At 46.1% G+C, this 23839-nt stretch overlaps 1 protein-coding gene across 1 annotated transcript; it reads right to left on the minus strand.

The window, feature by feature from the left end:
- Positions 1-15413: 15413 nt before the first annotated feature.
- On the minus strand, positions 15414-19845 carry ccn1 (cellular communication network factor 1). Its single transcript, XM_080195092.1, has 5 exons — positions 19616-19845; positions 18825-19041; positions 18110-18463; positions 16887-17059; positions 15414-16763 (listed from the first exon to the last, which is right to left on the minus strand). Exons 1-5 carry the CDS (start codon positions 19658-19660, stop codon positions 16461-16463), a joined length of 1092 nt encoding a protein of 363 aa, XP_080051218.1. The 5' UTR covers positions 19661-19845; the 3' UTR covers positions 15414-16460.
- Positions 19846-23839: the final 3994 nt, after the last annotated feature.

A 23839-nucleotide genomic window follows, 5' to 3' on the forward strand; every position in this document is an offset into this window, starting at 1 on the left:
GGTTAGAGGGATTAGTGGGTAAAATATGTAGGGATATGGGGGTAGGGCCTGGGTGGGACTGTGCTCGGTGCAGACTCGACGGGCCGAAGGGCCTCCTTCTGCACTGTAAGGTTCTATGGTTCTACCTCACAGCGCCAGGGACCTGGTTTCAGTCACTGTCTGTGTGGAGTTTGCGCGTTCTCCCCTGTGTCTGTGTGGGTTTCCTCTGGGTGCTCCAGTTTCCTCCCACAGCCTGAAAGATGTGCTTGTTCAATGCATTGGCCGTGCTAAGTTCTCCCTCAGTGTGCCCAAACAGGCGCCAAAGTGTGGCGACTAGGGGATATTCACAGTGGCTTCATTGCAGTGTTAATGTAAATCTGCTTGTGATACTAATAAATAAAAAAAATGGAGGCAGTGGAACAGCTAGCAGAGGCACGATGTGCCGAATGTCCTCATAGAATCTCCACAGTGCAGAAGGAGGCCATTTAGCCTCTCGGATTTGCTCCGATTCTCCAAGAGATTTTCTTATCCAGGCGTTATCCCTGTGACCCTGCCTATTTACCATGGCTAATCCGTCCAACCAACACATCCTGGGACACCAAGGGGCAATTTAGCACGGCCAATCCACCTAACCTGCGCATCTTTGGACTGTGGGAGGAAACTGGAGGAAACCCACGCAGACACGGGGAGAATGTGCAAACTCTACACAGACAGTGACCCAAGGCTGGAATCAAATCCAGGCCCCTGTGAGGCAGCAGCGCTAACCACTGTGCCACCGTGCAGCTCCTTCTGAGCTGTAAGGTTCTCAGATTAAAGGAGTCTGAGGAACATTTGAATGAAAGTTCTTGATCGACAAAAGCTCAAAAGGAAGCTGCTCCAGTTAGAAATTGTTGAAATTGAAATTCTCTGTGGTGTGGAAATTGAAATGTCTGGGAGGGTAGTTTCTCTAGGGTTTGCTTGTTGTCAAACAGATCTAAGCGTGGACATTTGAACTGCTCTCATTCTCCGTGTCCTGGTTTTGTGCGAAGGTTCTGAAGTCACATTGAAGCATAATGGTTTAATTGATTCCCAGCCTCTCTGAAGTTTTCTCGCCAACAGACCTATTCTTGTTTGCTCCGGGGTTAATGCAGCGACGAGTAGGTGAAAGTGAAGAGATTTCTGCGTCAGATCTGAAAGCACATGAAAAAGAGAGTGACCCCGTTTCTGTTCCTTGCTCCAAATACCAGAGCACAAGAGCTTTGCTTTCATTAGCGTCTGCAAGCGACAGGCAAGTTTAGACTGCTGCTGACTGGATATTATAGCCCAAATAGGCAAGCTTTGTCTTTCAGTTGATGGTCTTTAACTTCCAATATCTGGATAAAAAGTATAAATTACCATATTTTTAGCTTAGAAGTACTGTGCGTGGAACTAGTATTCACCCTAAGCCGAGTCCTTGTTAAAATAGTCATGGCATGAGAAATATGTGTTGGCCATTCATATTTAATTTATGACTGGCTCACAGTCTTTAGTTCCAAGCTTCTTATTTTACTTTGAAGATTGGCACATTTATTTACTTGACATTTTTTTGTGTATATATAACGTGACTCCCTTTTTAATGTTGAGGCCCATGCTAAAAAGGGGGTCCTTAAAGGATTGGTTGAAGTCCTGCTCTGGCGGCACTACATTCAGCAACCCCTGCTCTTTGAAGAACGTTTGATGGAATTACATTGTTTATTATTCTGGTCATGTGAGCTGACAACTCGCAGGGTGATGTCTGGAGTGTTCTGTGTAAATGTCACTGGGCCTGGTAAGAAAAAAATTCAATCCAATAGATCACATTAACTCACGGCCAGTTGGGCAGATGCATCCCAGACAAGAAGCAGTCTCGGAGGAAGTTGAATGGTAAGACATGGCCATTTCACTCAGCCATTTCCACTGCTCCCCTGGTTGGCCTTCCAATCTTCAACCAAAAAGAATGGGGGCAGTGGAAGAGCCAACAGAGGCACAATTCACCTCATAGAATCCTACAGTGCACAAGGAGGCCATTTAGCCCGTCGAGTTTGCTCCGACTCTCCGACGGACTATCTCACCCAGGCCCTAGCCCTACAGCCCGGCCTATTTACCAAGGCATCCAACCTACACATCCTGGGACATGAAGGGACAATTTAGCAAGGCCAATCCACCTAACCCGCACATCTTTGGACTGTGGGAGGAAACCAGAACACCCGGAGCATCCAAAAAAAGACCCTGCTGCGTCATTCTTAACTCACGCCAATAGCCCCCAAAAGGGGTGGCACGATGGCACAGTGGTTAGCACTGCTGCCTCACCACACCAGTGACCTGGGTTCAATTCCCGGCTCGGGTCACCGTCTGTGTGGAGTTGCACATTCCCCCTGTGTCTGCGTGGGTTTCCTCCAGGTGCTCCGGTTTTCTCCCTCAGTTCAAAAGACGCGCTGGTTAGGTGGATTGGCCATGTTAAATTCTCTCTCAGTGTAACCGAACAGGCACCGGAGTGTGGCGACTCGGGGATTTTCACAGTAACTTCATTGCAGTGTTAATATAAGCCTACTTGCGAACTAATAATAAATAAATAATAAACAAACCCCACTGCCACAGCCTCGCTTTCCATCTGATAACACCTCGATTTCAACTCCCCATCCTGGTTTCAAGATCCCTCCTCAGCTGCGCCACTGCCAATTTCTATCACACCCTCCAGCGGCCCAGCCCTCTGAGGTCTCTGCTCATCGAATTCTGGTATTTATACCACTTCATCACTGGCAGCCGTGCCTTCAGCTGCCAAGGCTCAAAGTTCTGGAATTCCTGCCCCACCTCTCTCTCTCCTCCTTAAAGACATTCCTTCAAAGCTGTCTCTTTGACCAGTCCTGGGCACTTCTCCTGGGGTTTGGTTTAAAATGTTGACGATTGAAGCTTCCATGCAGGACCTCGGGGCTTTCCGCTGGCTTAAAGGTGATATTGTTGCTGTCAAGTCTTGGCATTTTGCTCTTGTAGGGCAAACATTACGATCTGAGTGGAATTTCTTTCTGGATGTAAATTTTCTGCAGTTAGTAAGAGTAATTAACAGCGGTACTTAATTTAACTCGTTCTCTGATAAGCACATTTTCTTCTTCTGATGACGATTGAGGTGAAATGATGGGCAGAGCCTGACGTTTGGTGATGGGAGGGAGTCGGATTTCCGCGCGGGAGGGGTGAGACAGCTGACCGCTCGCGCTGGACAGCTAATTACCCAGATATCCGTGCAGAGCTACAGCAAAACTTGTAGCGAGGATGAGCAACAAGTCAGAATTTCACTCGCTGTCGGTTTCAGCCTCATTCTCCTTCATTGTTCTTTCATTCATGAAATGAATTTACTGCCCATCCCTGAGGTCATTTCATAGTCACCCACATTGCTGTGGATCTGGAGTCACATGTAGGCCAGACCAGGTAAGGATGGCAGATTTCCTTCCCCAAAGGACATGAATGAACCAGATGGGTTTTTCCTTCTCATACACACATTAAAAGCCTTGGGGTTCTCCCTAGTCCTGCCTGCCAAGGGCATTTCATGCCCCCTTTTTGCCCTTCTAAGTTTCTGTTTAAGTTCTTTCCTTTGCTTAACAAAAAATTATCTATCTCAGATTTAAAGTTAGCAACTGATCTCGCAACAACTGTTCTTTGAGGAAGAGAGTTCCAAATCTTTCCCACCCTTTGTCTGCAGAAATTCTTCCTAACATTTCTCCTGAATGACCTGTCCTTAATTTTTAGACAATGCCCCCTAGTTCTAGAAGCTAATACCAGTGGAAACAGTTTATCTTTATCTAGCCTGTCTTTTCCTGTTAATATCTTGAAGAGATTACCCCTTAACCTTCTAAGTTCTAGAGAAAACAGGTCTAATTTGCATAATTTCTCCTCATAACTTAACCCCTGAAGACCAGGTATCGTTCTTGTAAACCTGCGCTGTACTCTCCCCAAGGCCAGGATGCCCTTCTGGTGTAGGGTGATGCGGCGGCACGGGCTCGTTGGGCCGAAGGGCCTGTTTCCAGTGCTGGGTTGTTCTTTGTTCTTTGTTCTTAAGATGTGGTGCTCAGATCTGCTGTCAGTGACTTAAGTGTGGTTTTACCAGGGTTTTGTAAAACTGCAGCATAACTTCTGCATCGTTATACTCCAGTCCTCTCGATATAAAGGCCAGTATTCCATTAACCTTCTTGACTATTTGCTGTACCCCACCCTCCCCTCCCCCACTGCCCCCTGAGCCTTTTTGGACATCCACAGTATTTAGCTTCATAATACCTAGAAAGTACCCTGATCTCTCCCTTTTTGGTCCAAAGTGGATAACCTCACACTTGCTTAGATTAAAATCTATCCTCCATAGTTTTGCCCATTCACCTATTCTAACAATATTTTTATAATTTATAACTTCATAATTTTATGCCATCATCTGCACTGTCTACAGTGCCGCCTCATCTTATATCATCAGCAAATTTAGATATGACTTTCTGTGTCATTTTCCAAGTCTTTTTCATAAATGTGAATAATTGAGGCATAACCCAGATCTTTGTGGGACACCACGAGTTACATCTACCAATTTGAGTACCTACCCATTAGGCATTAGGTGACTTTCTGTCACCTGCCACTCTACCAATCAGTAATTTGCCCTCCGTTAGAAAACATAAGAACTCGGAGCAGGAGTAGGCCATCTGGCCCCTCGAGCCTGCTCCGCCATTCAATAAGATCATAGCTGATCTTTCTGTGGACCCAGCTCCACTTACCCACCCGCTCGCCATAACGTGCATCTCCACATTATGGCTGTCCTCATTCACCCTTCTTACAAAGTGGAGAGACATCAGTAATTTTCCAATCCAGGAGGAAGACCCCAGGCGGTACGGTGGCACGGTGGTTAGCACAGCTACCGTACAGTGCCAGGGACCCAGGTTCGATTCCCAGCTTGGGTTACTGTCTGTGTGGAGTTTGCACATTCTCCTCCTGTCTGCATGGATTTCCTCCGGGGGCTCCGGTTTCCTCCCAAGTCCAAAGATGTGAAAGTTAGGTGGACTGGCTGTCTAAATTGCCCCTTAGTGTCAGGGGGACTAGCTAGGGTAAATATGTGGGGTTATGGGGATAGGGCATGGGTGGGATTGTAGTCAGTGCAGGCTCGATGGGCAGAATGGTCTCCTGCATTGTAGGGATTCTGATAATCAAGGGAATTGTGAAAGATTACAGTTAGGGCAGCAACAATCCCTCACTTCCTTTAACTCCCTCAGACGGAAACTGTCAGCTCCTGGGAATTTGGAACTCTTTAATTTCCTTATTATTGAAGCTTTACTCATTTAAATTGTATGTAATCGCTGCACCCAATCCACTATTCATTTCCTCAGGACTTCTGGCAAGCTGTCCTCCTTCACTGCGGTAAATACTGAGGCAAAGGAATTATTTCACGTATCTGTCATAGCATCGGCATAACAGTGACTACACTTCGAAAGTATTTCATTGAGTGTAAAATGTTTAAGTGGAGATGACGATGTAACTATTAATTAACTATTAATTCCCTGGGGGAACTTGTGTTTAAATCTCAGCTGATAGAATTTAAGTTCAATGGAATTATTGGGAATTGAAAGTGAATCTCAGTAATGGTGACCATGACGTGGGAATCCATGCCGTGGGGGATCACCAGGTTATTTGCGGAAGGATATATTGTTCTTGGAGGCAGTGCAGAGAAGGTTCACCAGGCTGATACCAGAGATGAGGGGGTTAGCTTATGAAGAGAGATTGAATAGACTGGGTCTGTACTCTTTAGAGTTTAGAAGGCTGAGGGGGGGATCTTATAGAGACTTATAAGATAATGAAGGGGATGGATAGGGTAGAGGTAGAGAGATTCTTCCCACTTAGAAAGGAAAACAGAACTAGAGGGCACAGCCTCAAAATAAGGGGGGGCAGTTTAGATCGGAGTTGAGGAGGAACTTCTTCACTCAAAGGGTGGTGAATCTCTGGAATTCTCTGCCTGTTGAAGTGGTGGAGGCTACCTCGCTGAATATATTTAAGTCACGGGTAGATAGGTTTTTTACAGACAGGGGAATTAAGGGTTATGGGGAGACGGTGGGAATGTGGAACTGATCCACTTCAGATCAGCCATGATCTTATTGAATGGTGGGGCAGGCTCGAAGGGCTAGATGGCCTACTCCTGCTCCTATTTCTTATGTTCTCCACACACAACTTCCTCCAAGGTCAGCAGTGAAACCTAGACCATGAAATCTGGTTTGTTTTCCACATAGACTCTGCCAGTCCTGTTGGGAGTTTGCAGCATTTTCCATCTTTATATCGGTTACAGCAGACCTGGTTCCTTCACAGGGTTTACCCCAAGTCATGGTCTGAAAACACAAAACCCATGGAGATAAAGGCAAATCACTGCAGATGCTGGAATCTGAAACCAAAAGGAAAAACGCTGGGAAATCTCAGCAGGTCTGGCAGCATCTGTAAGGAGAGAAAAGAGCTGACGTTTCGTGTCCACATGATCCTTATGTCTAAAAGGCATAGAAAGTGAGAGATATTTATACAGTGGGGTGAGGGAATGGAAGATTTGTCATAGCCACAGAGACCAGGGGAAAGGCTGCTAATGGCAGCCCACAGAGAGGATAGAGGGTGTGAACGGCCGAACAGCAGAGAAGTTGAGGGTAAACTGTGGCAGATGAAGGTGTGAGGCTTGGGGGGGGGTGGTGGAATGGATGGGAAAGAAGAAAAATTGAGAAAAAGGGGAAACAAAGAGAAACAAAAGATAAGGAAAGGGGGGATAAAGTAGGCAGAAAGAATGGGTGGGAAGAAAGATAAAGACAATAAAGAAATGAAAGCTAGAGAACAGGAAACCCAGAAAGATGCTTCTTCAGACAATGTGATAAACAGCAGTCAATATAAAGTGTCTCCTGTGTAAGTTTCACACTGTTATTGACAGCATTGGAGTGCCCTTTCTACTTAATGAACTGACAAAGTAGTCTCCCTTACCAGCTACAAGACATCCACTCAGAAGAAAGGATTGACAATCTTGTGTAACATCAGTCAGTTTCATTGATCTGTGCTCCTCACTGATTTACAGAGTGAATATTCTCATTCCCTTCATTCTGAAAACCATGAAGAATGTCAGGATGGCAAAAAGCAGTAACTGAGAGTGTCTCGGAGGTTGGTGAACCTGGCTTTTCACTCTGAATTTGATTGTAATCGGTAGACCTTCCCACATGGAGCTACCATCCTCACCGATATACCCAGAGCTCAAAATCATTTTGTTAAGTGTGAATTTCTCAGCATGTTTGAGGGACAAGTAATTCAAATCGATACTAAACGTCATATTCAAGTTATCTGAAAATTCTTCTGATCTCACTTTGTGGAATGTAACTCACACAACTTATCCAATCCATTGACTCTGTCTGCACTTCCCACTGCGTCAGAAAAGCAGCCAGCGTAATTAAGGACCCCACGCACCCCAGATTCTCTCTCCCATCTCTTCTGTCAGGAAAATGATGCAAAAGTCTGAAGACACTTACCAACTGACTCAAGAACAACTTCTGCCCTGCTGTCATCAGACTTTTGAATGGTCCTACCTCGCATTAAGTTGATCTTTCTCTACACCCTAGCTATGACTGTAATACTACATTCTGCATGCTCTCCTTTCCTTCTCTATGAATGGTATGCCTTGTCTGTCTAACACACAAGAAACAATACTGTTCACTGTACACTAATGCACGTGACAATGATAAATCGAATCAAATCAAATCAAAAACAACTTTCCCACAGCAAAAACAGTACACAGATTATACGCTCCTGTAAATACTCCTGACTCTGAGGGGTGAGTAAAGGATTATAAAAGCTCCATGTCACTATCTCACATGGAAACTTTTGATGTTGGCCAGTTCTGGCTGTATATTCAACAACAACAGTTCAACAACAAATAAATGCCTTTATGTAGAACCTAAATGCATTAACATATCCCCAGATTCTTTCCAGGAGCAAATGTTTGATAAAGCATCATATATGGATGTATTCTTTTGATTCTTTAACAAGATGTGGATATCACTCACTAGACCAGCATTCATCGCCCATCCCAAATTGCTTTTGAGAAGGTGGTGATGAGCCTCCTTCTTGAACCGCTGCAGCCCATGTGGTGTAGGCACACCCACAATGCTGTTAGGGAACATTGAATGTTTTCAAGAAGCAGTTAGATATAGCACTTGAGACGAAGGGGAACCAAAGGATCTGGGATCAGGTGATTGAGTTGGATGATCAGCCATGATCACAATGAATGGTGCAGAAGGCTTGAGGGCTGAATGGTCTCCTCTGCTTCTATTTTCTATGTTTCAATGAAGGAATTTCAGATTTTGACCCAGTGACAGTGAAGGAACGGTGATATATTTCCAAGTCAGGGTGGTGAGTGGCCTGGAGGAAATATCAAGGTGTTGGTGTTCCCAGGAATTTGCTGCCTTTGTCCTTCTATGCAGTAAGTAATGTGGGTTTGGAAGATGCTGTTGAAGAAGCCTTGGTGAGTTACTGCAGTGCATCTTGTGAAGGATTGAGTTCTCCAACACAAGCTGGGGGCAGGGTATCTCACCTTCCAGTTGGGCACTTTACAGCCTTCCGGACTGAACATTGAGTTCAACAACCTCAGAGCACGAGCTCTGTGCTCCACCTTCACCCCCATTTCCATTTATCTTACTCCATTCTGTTTCTTCTTTTCACCTCATTCATCCATTTTTATTATCCTTCTTTCTCACTTCCACTTTGCCACTTCTCCACTCCCACTCTCCATCTTCCCCCCCGCTCCTCTGTACCTCTGTTTGTCATTCACACATTCTGATCACTCAGTGAATACTTTTCGCAATCCCTCAACCTTCTGTGTCCTCATTTACATTTTCCTTGCCCCATTACAACTCTCCCTCACCCTCATAGAGTCATAGAGTCATGGAGGTTTACAGTATGGAAACATGCCCTTCGACCCAACTTGTCCATGCTGCCCTTTTCTTTTAAACCCCTACGCTAATCCCAATTGTCTGCATTTGGCCCCTATCCTTCTATACCCATTGTACCCATGTAACTGTCTAAATGGTTTTTAAAAGACAAAATTGTACCCGTCTCTACTACTGCCTCTGGCAGCTCGTTCCAGACACTCACCACCCTCTATGTGAAAAAATTGCCCCTCTGGACACTTTTGTATCTCTCCCCTCTCACCTTAAACCTCTGCCCTCTAGTTTTAGGCATTCTTACCTTTGGGAAAAGATATTGACTAACTGATCTATGTCCCTCATTATTTTATAGACTTCCTTAAGATCACCCCTCAGCTTCCTACATTCCAGAGAAAAAAATCCCAGTCTATCCAGCCTTTCCTCATAACTCAATCCATCAAGTCCCAGTAGCACCTTAGTAAATCTTTTCTACATTCTTTTCTAGTTTAATAATATCCTTTCTATAATTCTGTGATCAGAATTGCACACAGTATTCCAAGTGTGGCCTTACCAATGTCTCGTACAACTTCAACAAGCTGTCCCAACTCCTGTACTCAATGTTCTGACCAATGAAACCAAGCATGCCTAATGCCTTCTTCACCACTCTGTCCACTTGTGACTCCACTTTTCAAGGAGTTATGAACGTGTACCCCTCGTAGCATAAATCTCCACTGATTTTCTTTGCTCTCAGTTCTGACAAAGGGTCATCCAGACTCGAAACGTTGGCTCTATTCTCTCCTGACAGATTCTGTCAGACCTGCTGAGATTTTCCAGCATTTCCGTTTCACAAATCCGTGCTGATTTTGTCTCATCCCGCTGCTGTTTTCCAAGTTGTCGTGCCTTTGAAGATGGAATCTTGATTCCTGAGCATTCCTGGAAAAAGGTTTGTGTCTTCTTCTGGGAAGACAGAACTAGAGTTATTATTTAATTGCCCTGCCATTTCCTTGTTTATGTAATACGTAGCTATATAAATAATACTGTTAAAGTACTGTTTGTAATATAGCTACATTTTAAGTCAGAATAAACTGTCCTCTTTGAATTTTTGTGAGTAATATTCCTCTGTCGATGAACATCACTATAAACAAATTACTTAGTCACATTAGTATACAGTAAATTTCATTTACAAGTTGGCATGAACAAGTTGGGCCGAAGGGTCTGTTTCCGTACTGTAAACCTCCATGGCTCTATGAGGGTGAGGGAGAGTTGTAATGGGGCAAGGAAAATGTAAATGGGAACACAGAAGGTTGTGAGATTGCAAAAAGTATTCACTGAGTGATCAGAATGTGTGAATGACAAACAGAGGTACAGAGGAGGAGGGGGGGGGGCAGATGGAGAGTGGGAATGGAGAAGTGGCAAAGTAGAAATGAGAAAGAAGGATAATAAAAATGGATGAATGAGGTGAAAAGAAGAAACAGAATGGAGTAAAATAAATGGAAATTAATTATTATTACATTTGACTTTATAATGACAGTACCTATACTTCAAGAAGTAATTAATTGAATAGAAAACAATGTTGGACACTCCAGGGTCCATTTCAGGCAGTGTGCAATTATATAACGTCTGTCAGGTCATCAAAGCCTCACCCTTCCCTATCGCTGAAATCTCCTCACTTCCCTCCGAGATCTCTGTGCTCCTCCAATTCTGATCTCTGGCGCACCCTTGATTTTAGTCACTGTGATGTTTGCAGTTGTGCCTTCAGCTGCCTGGACTGTAGATTCTGGAATTCTCTCATTTCGGCCTCTCTCATCTCATTCAAAACCCTTCCTCAAACTTACCGCTTTGACCCAGTTGGCCTCACACCTCCTTGTGTTGAATTTTGTTTGATGATTGCTTCTGTGATCACAACCTGAAAGGTGCTATGTCAGTACAGGTTGTCGTTCTATAGTAACCAACATGTTTGACAAGGAGGGCTGGGATATGTCAAGGCATACAGAGCAAATGTTATATATAGTTTGTTGTTTATATTAATGTTTATATTAAATGTTTATATTAGAATTTGTAAGGGTTCTTTTGCATTTAATGAATAATGCCTGCATTTATTTATTGAATCCAAGCCTGCCTACCTGAATATTAGTTCCAATACAATGAATCCCAAAGCATACAGGATTTTGAAAAACAAAAACGCCTTTTTCATAGAATCCGACAGTGCAGAAGGAGGCCATTTGGCCCATTGAGTCTGTACCAACCACAATCCCACCCAGGTGCTATCTCCATAACCCCATGCATTTACCCTAAGTAGTCCCCCTAACAATTTAGCCTGGCCAGTCCACCTAACCCACACACCTTTGGAGTGTGGGAGGAAACTGGAGCATCTGGAGGAAACCCATGTAGGCATGAAATCATAGAAATCCTACAGTGTAGAAAGAGGCCATTTGGCCCATTGAGTCTGCACCGACCACAATCCCACCCAGGCCCTACCCCCATATCCCTACACATTTTACCCACTAATCCCTCTAACCTACACATCTCCAGACACTAAGGGGCAATTTTTAACACGGCCAATCAACCTAACCCGCACACCTTTTGGACTGTGGGAGGAAACCGGAGCACCCGGAGGAAACCCACGCAGACACCAGGAGAATGTGCAAACTCCACACAGACGGTGACCCAAGCCGGGAATCGAACCCGGGTTCCTGGTGCCGTGAGGCAGCAGCACTAACCCACTGTGTCACCCCTTTGTCCTTTTTATTTTCTTTTGGAATTATAAAAATTTTCAAATCTTTCACGGAAAATGTGAAGTGCAGCAAGGGGAAGGTGGCTGAATATATAAATTGGTGCTTTTATAATCAAAGCAACTTTATTCGGGGAAATTTCCATCCAATTGGAGACACCACAGGATGTGAGGAATCTGTTACCAGAAAAAAGTTTATAGTCAGGAAAGGATTGTGAAAACTTGACTCGTATTTCTCCGAAGCATCTCCGTGGCGTTGACAATATTCAGCCAAGGTATTGTTTGAATTGAAGCTTTTGCCTTTTGAAGTAAACACGATCGGTTTCCTTTAGTCATTATTTTCAAGTTTCCCTTTTGAGAGAAAACATCTGCTTCAATCAGGTTGTCTGCGTTCTAAACCACTGCTGCATTCCTTTGCAGTTTCATACCTGCTTCCAGTGGTGTAATGGAAGAAAGCGGAATTCTTTCCCCTGTTTCCAAAGAAAAATTCCTCCAAGTAGCAGACAGTGATTTAACGTTAAGGAAGGAATGTGAATATTAATAAGTCAGTCCCTTTCTCAGAAACATCACCTTGTTAGCTTGCTGAAGTGGAGTGCGGCTCTATTATTTTCAATAGACTCAGTAGTTGTGATTTCTGTGTCCCGCTCACCCTCAGTTTGACAATAACTAGGGCAGCGTTTCCTCAAATCGTTGGTCAGCTTTTGGATCATTTCACAGGATCCTGTGGGGAACCAAATCGTCTGACCTCTCACCTCAACTGTATCTCTGAGTATTATTCCATCAGTCAGGAAAGGCAGTGGAACTCAATTTACCAATTAGAAGCAAGTTTTAAATCTCATTTAATGTATTGGAAAGGCCACGGTTCCTTTTCTCCTTGGGATTTAAGGGTGATTTTTAAAATTTGGACATTCACTTCTTCATTTTTTTAATTACAGCCCAATATCCAATTTTTTACCAGTTGGTGATGTCTGTTATTTGCGTGTTCTCTGCATGTAGATTCAGACCCGTCTTTATCAGAAACATGTTCCCCATCTCCACTCGGCTGACACAGCATTCGGAAAACTCAGCTCATTTTTAACAATAGCCCCTCACCCTTCTCACCCCGGCCCACCCCATTGCCCTCCTCACATCTCTGTCTTCCCCTTACTCCCTCCCCCCCCCGCCACCATCCCCCTAATCCCCTCCTCGCCAAATCCCTCTCTTCACTTCCCTCTTTGCTCCCCACACTCCCCATTCCCCTTCCTCCTCTCCACATCCCTCCCTCCCTCCCTCCTTTCCACATCCCACTCTTCCCCTCCCTCCCTCCCTCCCCCTCCCACGTCCCTCTCATCCTCTCCCCATCCCCACATGCATCCCTCCCTCCCTCTCCCCACACCCCCTCTATCTCTCATCTCTCTAATCCCCTTCCCCCTCCTCCCCCTCATACCTTCCCTCCCCACATTCCTCTCTTCTTCTCCTTGCTTCTTTATTTTCCTCTCCCTCCCTCCCCTCTCTCCCTCTGTGCACGCCTTCCCCCAGGTTCTCTCATACTCTCACCCTCCCTTCCCGCATTTTCTCTCCTTTCCCTTCTTCGCTCTTTCTCTCTCCCCTTTTATTCCTTTTCTCCTCCAGCCCTCTCCCTCCATCCCCCTCTCTCTGGTTTGCCTTTGGTTCCCATTAGAGAGCTACTTGAAATTCCACACATTCCTCTTCACTTATCGCTCTGAGGTGTAATCGGTCGGTTATTGGGATTAAACACAAGTAATTGCTTGCGTTCAACTGGTGAAAGTAAACCGCCTCCTACAGACTGGGAGACATTCTTTCCAACTAATTCCTTTCAGCCCCATGTCTGGCTTGAATGTAGAAAGTATTTGACGTTGTGTAAAGACTCAAGCCTTTGCTTCTATGTGTGATTCTGTGTCTGCACACAGTAAGATTGCTAGATTGTCTTTCACAATCTAGGACAAAGCTTACAGGGGGTAATTTGAACATTTACAACAAAAGGCTTGGACCTCTCACGTTTGGACTGTGTAGTCATGACTGACGGGTTGTCTGGGTCCCTCCCTGAATCACGCCTCTGCTTATTTCACCAATGGCCCCATTTAACCTGCAGCTCAAAGTCATACAGACTGGATTAGATTTGATTAAAATACTTTGGGACCAAGGAGGCCTGAAGATCTGACCATCAGTAATGATAATAATAAAACGCACTAACCTTGGCTCTGGGTTCATTGTGAGGTGACAGTCAGACTCATTGGTTTGCTTGACAGAATGAGTCAAATTCTCCCTTTACTCTAACAGGTGTTCCTGGGATACTATTCCGTTTTTACAATATATTTTTCCCATTCTCCCATGGCATGAAGATCATAGCACCTTAGAATCCTTCCAGTATAGAAGGAGGCGATCCAGCCCATCACATCTGCACTGTCTCAGGCGATTGACAAATTCAGACTCACACAAGGAGCGAACCAATTGGGTCGCTCCCTCCTCATGCCCATTTTATCTTTCAACTATTCATCTCTTCCCTTTCAAAGCAGCAACTCACCAAGGCTCCCTCGACACTGCCGTCCAAACCCACAACCTTTATCCTCGAGGTATCTGGGAATGCCTCCACCTGCAGGTTCCCCGGTGGGTGGCACAGTGGTTAGCGCTGCTGCATCGCAGCCTCAGCGACCTGTGTTCAATTCCCTGCCGGGGGTCACTCACTGTCTGCAAGGAGTCTGCACGTTCTCCGTGTGGGTTTCCTCCGGGTACTCTGGTTCCCTCCCACAGGCTAGGTGCCTTGGCCGTGCTAAAATTCTCCCTCAGTGTGCCCGAACAGGTGCTGGAGTGTGGCAACCAGGGCATTTTCACAGTAACTTCATTGCAGTGTTAATACAAGCCTATTTGTCACACTAATAAATAAACTAAAAAAGTTGAACAGGTGCTGGAGTGTAGCAATTGAGAGATTTTCACAGTAACTTCATTTCAGTGGTAATGTGAATCTGCGACACTAATAAATAAATAAACTTTAAACTTTGAACGCCCCAAGTCGCTCACCATCCGCCTGCCATTCCTGTACCGTCGCTGGGTCAAAGTGCTGGAACTCTCTCCCTAACAGCACTGTGGATGTACCTACACCTCAGGGACTTCAGCGCTTCAAGGTGGCATCACCGTCTAAAGGGGCAATTAGGGATGGGCATCACACGCTGGCCTCACCAGCGATGTTCACAATCCATAAACAATTTAAAATAAAAAGACAGAATCCAATATGAAATAACAAATTGCTGTCTTGTTGTGCGGCACGGTAGCACTGTGGTTAGCACTGCTGCTTCACAGCTCCAGGGTCCTGGGTTCAATTCCCGGCTCGGGTCACTGTCTGTGTGGCGTTTGCATATTCTCCCCGTGTCTTCGTGAGATTCCACCGGGTGCTCCAGTTTCCTCCCACAGTCCAAAGATGTGCGGGTTAGGTTGATTGGCTGTGCTAAGAAATTGCCCCTCAGTGTCCAGGGATGTGTCGGTTAGAGGGATTAGTGGGTGTAATATATGGGGGTGGGGCCTGGGTGGGATTGTGTTCAGTGCAGACTCGATGGGCTGAAGGGCCTCTTCCTGCACTGTAGGGTTCTATGATTTATTGAGACAGTGGTTGTGCCAGTCTGGCACACCCCACAGTGTTTTATGTATTGTTTAGTTTGGAAAAGGCTGCCTGATTGACTCCGATTAGATAACATCTGATGCTGAATATTTAACAGCCGATTTGAAAGTCTGAAGTTTCACCTCAACCCTCTGTTTAAATCCCAGGCTGCTGTACAACCACCTTAAAACAGAAAAGAATCGGAATGCGCCAGAAGTCTGTTCCATAAATAAATTGTTTATTTTTTTTCCTCCTTAAAAAAATTAAATCTATGTACATTTCATTCCAGTATGACATTTTTTCTGTATCCCAATAGGATTGGCCACATTTCTGATAAATAATGCAACATTGAAAGGATATATTGCAGGATTCGCACTAACTTGATGCCGATGGTTGTGCTACGCGTCATAGACAGCGAAAGCTTTAACAGAGTGGGTTGCTAGCTGCCACGTAACGTGAGCTGTGTAGCCCACTTCAGGAAATAATGTGACCCACATACGGACGGGTTCCGTGGGCAAACCTACACCACTTCCTTGTTCGGGAACTCTGACTATCATTACATTTTCCATTACAACCACATTTTTCACACAAGCACTTGATAAGGGACAATACACTGCTAATGATACAAGGTAAGACATTATATAATAATACAAAATATACAGCACTTTGTTACAAATCGAACAAAAAAAAGTTGGGGAAAGAAAGAATGCTCCAAAATGAAGCTATCTCCGCGCTCCAATAAATTGAAGCTTACATTTAACTGTGAGGGTCGAACCTCCCCTCAGTCTCAGCAGCCACTATGGGCTAAGCTGCACAGTGCACATAGGTGTATAGCTACAGTATAATAATATCTGCCCATCTCAGTCCACCCCACCCCCACCCCCCCCGGCCCCCGAATCCCTTTTGACGTTGCCGTACGTACGGTGTGTAAAAATTTGAAAAGAAAATCACACAACAGCCCCTTCAAAAAAAACGCCCAGCTTTCTCAGAAGCGTTCACCAACCCCCAACACCTTGCTGGAACTGATATGGTGTTTGGTTGGGGAAAAGTAGAGCTGGGGCCCAGTGCAAAACCTTCTGAGGATCTGCGAATTGCGCCGGTTACGTGTATAACCACGACAAAACCTCTCCCTCTTCCGAAGCAAAAAAAGGGGAAACGATAAATAAAACTTGCCCCCTTTTAAGAGCCTTCCCATGTTCATCTTGTCCCTTTTTCCTAACTCACGCCGCCAACTCGTCCCTCTCTCAACACCCTACCCTGTTTATCAGTCGAGGAACTTGTGGATGTCATTGTGTAACATGACGTAAGGGTTGGAGGCCTCATTGTGGTGGGGGCAGTTGTAGTGGCATCTACAAGACTGGATCATCATCATGTTTCTGGCGAAGGTCTCGCCATCTTCACAGCGGAAGCGAACGCGGACAGTCCGGGTCTGCTGGGGGGTGCAGCACCGTCCGTCGACGCAGGAGCCGCAGTACTTGGCACGGTATCGCTTCACGCTGGCGCAGCCCGCATAGCTGAAGTGGACGGCGTTGCTGGACTTCCGGGTTCTGTAGCACTTCTTCCCTTTCTGCTGGGGGAAAAGGAGAGAAAAAGGAGAAGCTATCAGCGAATGTGCGGATTTGACCTCGATTGGAGTGACAGCAAGACGCTGGAATCAAGGGGCAGGGCCAGAGGGAGGAACGGGGCTTACTTTAAGGTTCGCAGATGTCAGCTGGTTGCACGGGCGAATGTTACAGATTCGAGTCTCTTTGCGAAGCTTACACTCTGGGTTATCGTTGGTGACTCGTGTGGAAATGCCCGTCCCGCAGGTCCGGGAACACTCAGACCAGTCTGTCGTCTGGACAAAGCACTTGGGTCTCCAAGCTGCAAAAAAATAACATTGAGAAATGGAATGAAGGAAATGGAGAAATACAATGGTGGTCCAATCAAATCATCTCACAAAACATCTTCCTATTTCACACAACAACCGGAGCAGAGAATGCTGGAAAATCTCAGCAGGTCTGGCAGCATCGGTAGAGAAAGAATAGAATTAATCCAGACTCAAAAGGTTGGCTCTAGTCTCTCTCCACAGCTGCTGAGATTTTCCAGCATTTTTATGTTTTGATTTCAGGTTCCAGCATTGTTAGTATTTTCCCTTTATCTCCCTATTTCAGTTCGTAGAGTATATGTAAGGCTTCTAGGAGTATATGCAAGGACGCGACTGTGTTCTTGCTCAGTTCACGGCTCGCGCCAATGCGGATGTCCGGGTGAGAAAGGCTTTGTTGAGCTGGGATGTTGCAGCGGATCAGTTTCAAAATCTGGCGGGTTCCCAAAACGCCGCCAACCAGGAAGGGAAGTCAATCCAGCATGGCGCCTTTTGATGATGTCATTGCTGACGCTGGTTTAACATGCACATTGAGATTTCCCAACCCTTAAAGTCCTAATTTCCTGAAACGGGGTGGGGGGGTGGGGTAGTGGGATGATAGTTAAGGTGGGGGGGTGGCATGGTCAGGGTTTGCAGTAAAAATTGGCACTGTACCACCGGGGAGGGTTAGCGTGCGTCTGTTACTATAGCAAAGGGAATGATTGACTCTCAGATCAGAAAGAGAAAACACTAAATCATTTTCAATGATTCTACCTGGTGTAGTAGCTATGGAGCATTTTACAATCAGAGCCAAGTGATATTGTTCCTATAATTAGCGTGAACACAGATTGCCAAAATAACCAGATATGAAGGTTATTTCTTTCTAAGCAGCAGTGTGCGACCTGGAATGAGCAGCTAGAAATGGAAACAGATCTAATAGTGACTTTCCAAAGGGTTCTGGAAAAATAGGGAGCACTGTGGCAGGAAGATTGGGGCTAATCTGATTAACTCTTTCAAAGAGCTGGCATGGGAAGGATGGGCTGAATGTCCTTGAAGATTTTATAACTTACCAGGTAGTCTTTTGAGGCCTCCTCGGAATAGGGAGAGCAGTTCGTTGTTGTACAGTGGCACCTCCTGCCATGTCTTCAGCACAGTTTCTTGGCTGAAGAGACCGTCCATGTCCTCAGCCTCCTCCACCGCCTTGCTTCCGTCGCAAACCCACTCCTCGCAGCACTGGCCTGGCACCTTCACCAGCCGTGGGTTGGGGCAGCCCACGTTGGGCAGCGAGAGCTCTTGGGGGCAGAGCGGGGTGCAGCCCACTGCTCCATCGATACAAGTGCACTGGTGCTTACAGTTGGGCTGAAAGATCTCCCCGTTCTGGTAAATCTTACTGTTGTACTCGCAAGGTCTGCCTTCAGATCTGGCTGTGGAAACGGAAAACAAATAGAAAGAGCTTTTAAAACACTGATTTGGGTACTAGGCATCTCCCCATTGCATAAATATCTCAAAGTGTGGAAATTCTAAGCAGAGGGTCTCTGGAGGAATTGCATAATGGATTATTGAGGAACCACTTTCCCTTATCCACACACACACATTGATTTACATTCCTTACTGCTGAAATCACTTCCTTACTGCCAATCGATGGCCAAAGAACAATATAGCATCACCATACATGGTTTTAAAAGATGACAGAACTTTTTCTTCTGGGCTAGGCTAAATGGCAGGAGACGTTCCCAAAGGGGGTTTTTTTTTAAAAAGAAAATATAAACCACAGGAATCTCTCACCTCTGCAGATCCCACGCAAGGCACTGGGACTTGCGCCAAAGTTGCACTGTAAGCCCTTGGTGTGGTCGCAGGGCTGCGACTTGCTGCAGTCCTCATTGAGCTGCTTGGCACAGACTCGGCAACATCCACAGCCGTCCAGAACCAGGCTCACCCCTGGGGGGCAGCTCGACGTCTCCTGGGGGCACTGGGGGCATCTCGATGGGCAGCTGAGCGTGGCCTGCAAAGGGGGTGGGGGGGGGGGTGCAGAAGGAAACAAGACAGTGAAACACTCAGCTCTCCTGCTCTCAGTCAAACAACAAGAAGCACTTTCCCAAATTAACCCCAAAATAAGAAAAAAAAAAGGTCACCTCTCAGCTGCATCACTCAGTGCAGGAGGTGACCATTCAGCCCCCTCTGAGCTCCCTCCCTCCCAGTGCAAACTGCAGTTTATAGGCACAGCAGTGAGGACATTCGGTCCATCACTAACTCTGCCAGCTCTTCTTGAAAAAGTTACCCCTCAACCCAGCAAACAAAACAAAAAAGAACGGGAATTAAAACCCGTTTCAATTAGTGATCCAGATTCCTTAGTTTCTGGGCTGTAAAGGAGTTAGACTAGATTCCAGCTGCTTCCCTTCTGCTGGCTTTATCCAGCATTTCCATTTCAGATTCTGGTGTGGAAAGAACCTCTCCAATTATTTTCCCCCCAGTCCAGCAGAGTATTCACTCTGCACCCACTCCAGCTTCGAAGTTCACCGCTACTTGCTGCCCCTTAAGAGATCAAGGTTTAAGTTTCCAGATGGAAATAAGCTCACCTTAGCCAGGCAGGTGGCGAGGAGGAAGGCTGTGATCTGGAACATTCTGGAGACAAGGATGAGAAGGAGAAGTGTTTCTCTGAACTGTCACAAGCTGACCTTCAGCTAGTTGCTGATGTTTCTCTCTCTCTCTCTCGCTGTATGCTGTCTCTTGCTGTCTTCTCTCTCTGTCTGTCTCTGTGTAGAGTTTGCAGACTCCAGTTATTGCTGACTGAAGCTGCTTGCAGCGTGCCTGCTTTTTATAAGCTGCTGGCCTCCTCGGGCTGACGTCCCCCTCCTCCCTCCCTCGGGCTGTCTGGGGCCGCACAGCTTGTTTGATTTCAGAGAGAAGAATCTCAAGAATGTTTCTGGCGCGTTTTTTTCTCAGACGCCGCCCCAGCTACAGAGGAGGGAGGGAGTGGGAAAGAGAGAGAGATAATATTCAGGCTGTTGTCTCATCTCGGCCACATTAAAACAGCACAAACATCAATTAACCACATTCTGTAAAGGTGAAGGGAGAGGGAAACACACTTGTGAAATTGACACAATAAAATATTTACTAATCATTGCATTTTCACTCCTGGAGACATGGTTTCGAAACTGGCTCTTTTCCCATTTCCAGCTCTCTGTAAGTATTTCCAGATGAATTATACTTAACGACGTAACATTATTTCCATATTTGGTATGGGTGAAGTCTTGCCTTTTCCACATTTTTTCCCCCCTCTGGCTGCAGACCACAAAGTATTGTTGACATCCCAAGGCTTTTTTTAAAAATATATATAAAGACTGATTGATGTTTGCAACGAGTCGACCCTTTTAAAGGAAGTGATGAGAATGTGTGCAGTTTTCTGGGTTTGAGTGATGGGAGGTGTGTGTGTGTGGGGGGGGGGGGAGAATTAATATCCACACTGGCAAAATTCATATATATTGGGGGGGGTTGTTTTTTTGACTTCTACATTAAAATCAGTCAGTCACATCCGAATAACAAGTGGCATTGCCTCGGGGATGGTTTAAGAAAGGATTTAAGGTTTTTTTTAAAAACTAAAAAGTGGCGGATCTGTTCCCAAGTAGTAAACTATGAAACAGTTTACCCCACACACAGGCAGACAGTCTGTGACTGGCTCAGTGCAGGGACCCTTCTACTAATGTTTCACCTTTCTACAAACATTCGGAGATTCATCCTCCCACCTTTTTTTTCTCTCTCTCTCAATACTTGGATGAAAGGAATCTTCTATTTTTTCACCCGTGGTTTAAAGTCCCAAGGATTTTGTTTGGCTGAAGATCAGATGAGGGACAAATTCAGCACCGGGATGTTGCCAGGGTCTGTTCTTCAGCCTCAAACACATGAAAGATCTGTGGTGTGAGATGCGAGGCCAGCCCTTCTGGATGTGTGAGGCGGGAGTGCACTTTGAAAGGGGGTAAGTTTGACTATTTCATCAATTGGCTTGCATGTGTGCAGGATGGAGCTGTCTCCCCAGCTCAGTGCTGTACCCCCGGACAGACAGAGGGAATGGGATCAGACCTTGTGCGGGGTGAACCCATCCTGCCCTCTTGATTCAAGCTTGCCCTGACATTTGTCGCTTGTTTGAGTCAATGACCAACACACCCAGTAGTTCTGGTACTGTGTTCTCATTCAGAGGAATGTTATTGCTTATTACCAAGTTAAGGCAGATTAATATATAAGAGTCCCCTTGGGACCTCTCCAGCTGCTTTTGCAATGTCGATGCTGTATTATTGTGGGGAGATTCTGAGATTTTTTTTCCCCTTTAACACTGGCCGGAAATACCATACAAGTCTCCCTAGTTCCGAGACTGTGTGAGGATTCACTGATGGTGAATATATTTATTTAGTGCTCATTTTTTTCCCTTGCTTTGAGTTTTTGTTTAAATTCCGATCTTGTTACACATACTGGCTGGGTTACCAATCTCATAGCAGATTTCAGATGCTACCTTTTTATATAAAAAAGAATTCCAAGTGAATTTCTGGTGCACTCTCATTTCCAAGGATAGTTAACCCAGTGTGCTCAGAGCTGCCCCTACATCAGGAGTAGATTGAGAGCTCAGTGGCAGGTGTAAAAAGGTAAAGGTATAGACCCAGAAGACCAAAGGCTGCTCTCTGTCTTCATGGGGAGAGATAACTGGTGCTGATTTAGCCTGAGGGTCACCACAGGCGGGGGAGTGAGATTGAGAAAGATCATGAATGACCTCAGCTGGTACGGGAATTGAACCCATGCTGTTGGCATCGCTCTGCGTCACTAACCAGCCATCTAGCCAACGGAGCTCTGTGAAAGAGGCAAGGATAAGGCTCCGGGGGAATTGCTGGCAACAAGAGAGCTGGCAGAATATGATGGGCCAAATGGCCTCCTTCAGTGCTGGCACCATTCTATCATTGCTTGACATGCTCTCTGATGGCACCTTCTCCAGGGATTGGAAAATTGGACTCTTGTCCGTGGATCCTCACTGTTCAGTACATTCCAGATCTAATATTAGCTTCTGCTGGATCACAGCTCAAACACACAAAACATGTTCTCTGATTCTTATCCAGTGAGGAATTAAGACAGATGTGCTCAACCACTGTCAGGCATCTGCAGCCAAATGCTACCCATGTGTGCCCAACAGCTGTGCCCAGAGGCTGCAAGACACCCATCACTAACCACCCACTGCCAGGTCACCAGAGACCCTACAGCAGCCAACCACTAGAGGCCAATCATCCATCTCTCGCAGCTAGACTTGTCTGAACACCCAGACTCGTCTGAACACCCAGACACGTCTGAACACCCAGACACGACTGATTGCCCAGACACGTCTCATCACCCAGACACATCTGATCACCCAGACATGTCTGATCACCCAGACACGACTGATCACCCAGACATGTCTGATCACCCAGACACGACTGATCGCCCAGACATGTCTGATCACCCAGACACGGCTGATCACCCAGACACGTCTGATCACCCAGACACTTCTGAACACCCAGACAGGTCTGAACACCCAGACACGACTGAACACCCAGACAGGTCTGAACACCCAGACATGACTGAACACCCAGACAGGCCTGAACACCCAGACACGACTGAACACCCAGACAGGTCTGAACACCCAGACACGTCTGAACACCCAGACAGGTCTGAACACCCAGACACGACTGAACACCCAGACAGGTCTGAACACCCAGACACGACTGAACACCCAGACAGGTCCGAACACCCAGACACGTCTGATCAACCAGACAGGTCTGAACACCCAGACACGTCTGATCACCCAGACATGACTGATCACCCAGAGACGTCTGAACGCCCAGACACGACTGATCACCCAGACACGTCTGATCACCCAGACACGTCTGAACACCCAGACACGACTGAACACCCAGACACGTCTGATCACCCAGACACATCTGATCACCCAGACACGACTGATCGCCCAGACACATCTGATCACCCAGACACGTGTGAACACCCAGACACGTGTGAACACCCAGACACGTCTGATCACCCAGACACGACTGATCACCCAGACACGACTGATCACCCAGACATGTCTGATCATCCAGACATGTCTGAACACCCAGACACGACTGATCACCCAGACACGTCTGATCACCCAGACACGACTGATCACCCAGACATGTCTGATCATCCAGACATGTCTGAACACCCAGACACGACTGATCACCCAGACACGTCTGATCACCCAGACACGTGTGAACACCCAGACACGTGTGAACACCCAGACACGTCTGATCACCCAGACACGACTGATCATCCAGACATGACTGATTACCCAGACATGTCTGATCATCCAGACACATCTGAACACCCAGACACGTCTGATCACCCAGACACGTCTGATCACCCAGTCACGTCTGATCATCTGGACACATCTCATCACCCAGACATCCACCGGTAAACCCCTTCACGGTTGATCAGTTATGTATAGCTCCTTTTATGATCTCAGGACACAAAAGCCAATGGAGTGCCCTTTTCAATGGCAGACTTTGTTATCATGTGGAAATTGGAGCAGCCAATTTGTGTGGAGCAAGGTTCCAGAAACAACAAGGTGATAATGAACACATCTTCCACATTTAGTAATATCAGTTCTTTCTTATTCTTTCATGGGGTGCAGAGGTCACTGGCAGGGTCAACATTTGTTACCCATCCCTAATTGCCCCTGAACTGAGTGTCTCACTCAGCTATTTCAGAGGGCAGTTAAGACTCAACCACATTGCTGTGGCTCTGGAGTC

This window comes from Carcharhinus amblyrhynchos, chromosome 9, assembly GCF_965287045.1.
Source record: "Carcharhinus amblyrhynchos chromosome 9, sCarAmb.v2.hapA, whole genome shotgun sequence".
NCBI classification, from domain to species: domain Eukaryota; kingdom Metazoa; phylum Chordata; class Chondrichthyes; order Carcharhiniformes; family Carcharhinidae; genus Carcharhinus; species Carcharhinus amblyrhynchos.

What these genes read in the sequence shown, in the direction of transcription:
- ccn1 (XM_080195092.1), bottom strand. Translation starts at nt 19,660, where the DNA reads ATGTTCCAGATCACAGCCTTCCTCCTCGCCACCTGCCTGGCTAAG. An exon ending in CTTGCGTGGGATCTGCAGAG is followed by an intron (nt 18,464 to 18,824) that starts GTGAGAGATTCC and finishes CCGTTTCCACAG; the next exon opens with CCAGATCTGAAGGCAGACCT. An exon ending in TGACATCTGCGAACCTTAAA is followed by an intron (nt 16,764 to 16,886) that starts GTAAGCCCCGTT and finishes TTCCCCCAGCAG; the next exon opens with AAAGGGAAGAAGTGCTACAG.